The sequence below is a fragment of the Eschrichtius robustus genome, chromosome 3 (assembly GCF_028021215.1).
Source record: "Eschrichtius robustus isolate mEscRob2 chromosome 3, mEscRob2.pri, whole genome shotgun sequence".
NCBI lineage: Eukaryota > Metazoa > Chordata > Mammalia > Artiodactyla > Eschrichtiidae > Eschrichtius > Eschrichtius robustus.
In genome coordinates, this window is record NC_090826.1 from 10,305,606 (window position 1) to 10,309,754 (window position 4,149).

The 4,149-nt window shown below is 47.5% G+C and overlaps 1 protein-coding gene across 1 annotated transcript; it reads left to right on the plus strand.

Moving 5' to 3' along the window:
- Nucleotides 1-775: 775 nt before the first annotated feature.
- On the plus strand, nucleotides 776-3,629 carry LOC137760508 (PRAME family member 12-like). Its single transcript, XM_068537498.1, has 3 exons — nucleotides 776-1,062; nucleotides 1,503-2,075; nucleotides 3,071-3,629. Exons 1-3 carry the CDS (start codon nucleotides 776-778, stop codon nucleotides 3,627-3,629), a joined length of 1,419 nt encoding a protein of 472 aa, XP_068393599.1.
- The last annotated feature ends 520 nt before the right edge of the window (nucleotides 3,630-4,149 follow it).

Below are 4,149 nucleotides of genomic sequence, written 5' to 3' on the forward strand. Positions count from 1 at the left end.
ATCTTGATTTGTACTTTGGTTTATATCATTTAAAAATATCTTAACCAACCAGATTTTATTTTTTAATGAAAACATCTGTTTGGAATTTTATTGTTTTACATTAAAAAGCTTTACTTTGGACAGGGACTTCCCTGGTGGTCCAGTGGTTAAGACTCCACGCCCCCAATGCAGGGGGCACGGGTTCAATCCCTGGTTGGGGAACTAAGATCCCTATGCCCTGTGGTGTGGCCAAAAGATTAAAAAAAAAAAAAAAGAAAAAGATTTAGTTTGCACAAATGGCATTCATTTTAGGCATATCTGCTTCATCTTTCCCAGTGCAGTTAGCTGTGGAAACTGAGATTGGAGTCTGTGTTGGGCCACAAGATGCTCCTATTCCCATAGTTTTAGGGCCCTAAGTGGTGGTCTGAAAGGTTTTCCCCAAAAAAGACTGGGGTCAGCCTTCAGGCTCATGGTACCCACTTTCCAGTGCAACCTAATTGAGCAAAGCAGTGAATGGAAATGGATGGACGAGTGGTTGGGTTTCTTCCTCCTTGGTACTTGTGAGAAGCTTGTTCTGGTGCCCATAGGGGCAGAGCTATGGCTTTGGGCCCACTGAGCCCAGAGTGGAATTCTGCTAAACTGAGGCTCTTCCACCACTGCTAGAGCAGTGACTTTGGCTCTGAGTTGGTTCTTCTGAAGGGTGGGGAGACTGAGTAATGGGTGATCATGCTTAACCTGAGAAAGATTCCTTGTTCCCTGCAAGTTTCCACAGGATTCCTTTAGGAGCAGAGTCACGATGAGTGTCCAGAACCCCCTGAGACTCCTGGACCTGGCGGGAATGAGCTTGCTGAGGGATGAGGCCTCGGCCATCACGGCTCTGAAGGATCTGCCCACAGAGCTCTTCCCCCCACTGTTCATGGAGGCCTTCTATGGGAGATACAGTGAGACCCTGAAGGCCATGGTGCAAGCCTGGCCCTTTGTCCGCCTGCCTCTGGGGGGCCTGATGAAGATGTCTCATCTGGGAACCTTACAAGCAGTGCTGGATGGGCTTGATATCCTGCTTGCACAGAAAGATCATCCCAGGTGAGTCTGATCAAGGTAGTAAGGTTTTGGGCAGCCCTGAAGAGAAAGCTGAAGTCAGGAGAGTGGATGGGCAAGGGATGGAACAGAGGCTACTGATGTTGCCAATGAAGAAACACAGAGACTTGGCCATTGACGAGCTCATTTTGGGAAATGCCTTCCAGCAGTGTATGAGTGCATAAGATGCAGGGGAGCCTGAAAGTACATCTCTCAGCCAGGGATGCGTAAGGGTAATAGGTGTAGAAAGCCAGGAAGGATGGAAGGGGAAAGGAGATGGAGGAATGTGAGGCAGAGAGGGAAGAAGAGGGCAAGACAGCAGGTGATGTCAGGGATGTGAAGTAAAAGCTCAGGTGGGAAGTCTGAATGTTGCCTAAATTCTGAGACTGTGCTTTCATTTTGTGTGGATCTTAAACCATAGCTGCCAATCTGCTGTTTTCCCACAGGAGGTGCAAACTGCGGGTGCTGGATTTAAGGAATACCAGCCAGGACTTCTGGAGAATGTGGTCTGGAGACAGGGCCCATGGATGTTCGAGCTCACTGATGGCACAAGTGGCTGAGGACAGGTCAAGGGCAAAACAGCCCGTGGCTCCCTTGGAGGTATTCATAGAACTTCATCTCAAGGAAAGGACCCTGGATGGATTCCTCACCTACCTCATCAGGTGGGTAGAGCAGAGAAAAGCTTCCGTACACCTGTGCTGTAAGAAGCTGAGGATTCTTTCATTTCCCATGGAAAATACTATGAAGGTCCTGAGTATGGTACAGTTGGACTGTATCCAGGAGGTGCAAGTGAATTGCGCCTGGCATCTGTCCACCCTGGCCATGTTTGCTCCTCTCCTGGGCCAGATGAATAAAGTGCAGAGACTCCTTCTCTCCCACATCCACCTGTCTGCACCTGGGGAGCAGGAACAGCAGCACTTTGCCCAGATTACCTCTCAGTACCTCAGGCTGCACCACCTCCGGAATCTCCATCTGGAATCTCCCTCCTACCTTGAAGGATGCCTGGACCAGATACTCAGGTGAGTGTGCACCATTGGCCAGGTAACAGTGAACACAACACTAGAATATCAAAAACACTGTCCCTTTTGCTTCTCTATCCTGAACTGTGGTATCACATAACCACCCAAATCAAGGTAGGGGCCCAAACTGGGATAGAGCTTCTAGAAAGGGACACCCTGCTAGGAAGCTATAGACTAGGGGTTAGGATCTAGTGGTGTGGGTATATGATTTCTTCTTTAGGAAGAGATATCTTGGTTTAGATGAATTAGGAAAATAACTAAGGGAAGGGGGCATTGAAGAGGGAAAACTCCATCAGGGCTGAGCATTTCTAAATGGAAGCTCTGTGCTCACCAGTGTTGTGAACACAATGAGCCTGTCTCAAATTCCCTGTTTGTAAAAGGTTGTTTTTTGCTCCTGATAAGGTAATTAATATATGGATAATGTGTGATTCTTGAGATGATCATAGTAGAGCAGGAGCCTTAAGCAGAATAAAAATTGGTAGATGGTTTGCAGATGATGCAGGAATGTAACTGAGCCCCTGCAGACTGGCAACCTCAGTTGATGTCGTGAGATCTTGCCCTGGTTGGTCCACTATGCATGTCACCCAGAAGGCTTACCTGGCCTGAGATATGCGTGCCTGTGGCCCAAACATGGGCTGAAGGAAACCTGAGTAGGAAGCATTTTATGTATGTATCTTACTATTAAAATTCAGTGATGCCCACTCTTTACTGAGACAAGGTGTCAGGCTCTCCCCTGAGCGTGTTCTAGTGTACTCCATTATCTTCATTCATCCTCATAAGAAGTGTAGTAAGTTTTTCTCTGCTTGACTGATGAGGAAAGAGAGCTTTCACACAGGAAGGTGAAAGGACTCAGGTTAAAATGAGACTGGGCATTCTGGGTACTGATGGTTATCAGATGATCAGACTAACCTTGGGCTTGGGCAAATCAATGTCTCCCTACTTGAGGTCAACTTCCACATCGGTTTCTAAGACCTAATTGCTCTGTTTCTCCCCAGGTGCCTGATGACCCCCTTAGACAACCTTGCAATAACTCACTGCCTCCTTTCGGATTCAGACTTGAGCCATCTGTCCCAGTGTCCGAACATCAGTCAGCTAAAGGGCCTGGATCTGAGTGGCATCACCCTGACCTACTCTAGTCCTGAGCTCCTCCCAGTTCTGTTGGAGAAAGTTGCAGCCACCCTCCAGGAACTATATTTAGAGCAATGTGGGATCAGGGACTCTCACCTCGAAGCCATCTTGCAATCCCTGAGCCACTGCTCTCAGCTCATGTGCTTCAGCCTGCGTGGAAACCTCATCTCCATGGCCATCATGGAGAAGCTGCTGCGACACACCTCCGGGCTGCCCAGTTTAAGTCAAGAGCTGTATCCTGTCCCTCAGGAGAGTTACAGCTCTCAGGGGATCCTCCAACTGGGAAGATTTGCCCAGTGTCAGGCTGAACTGTTTGAGATTCTGAGAGTCTTAGGACGTCCCAGGATCATCTGGATTAGTTCCAGCCCCTGTCTGCACTGTGGAGATAACATATTCTATCATCCCCAGCCCATCATATACCTCTGAAATACCCCTAACTACTTGGGTGCATCTAAAAGCTTTCTTCTGAGCACTTGGAAACTGATATCTAGGACATAGTTCCATCATGAAGGGAAAACAGACCCATGGTTTCAGACATCTGCTCAGTGTGAATGGGAGAAGAAAAAGTGATTAAGGGAGGGTGCAGGAATGCAGAGGGAAAAGTTGACTCTGACAGGTAATAGGCCTTTTGGGGAAATGTGTCTTATAGAGTTAGAAATATGAACCTAAATTTCTGGAGGTGGATTGAGTCTTGAGACCCATGTGTTGGAGTTATCCCTGGGTAGATGGCTGTAAACGAATGGTCGGAAATAAAGAGACTCTCAGTGTAAACTGACTGCTGCTCTCCATGCTGTATTATCCTGATTTCTCAGTTTATACTGCAGGAATCTCCAGATACTGATGGAAGAAAAAAATGGCTCTGAATTGTCTATGATCTCTAATCTTACCATTCCCGCCAGTTCTTTAGTCTGGGGCATCTCTTACTTCCTTGCTTATTTCTGTGGCT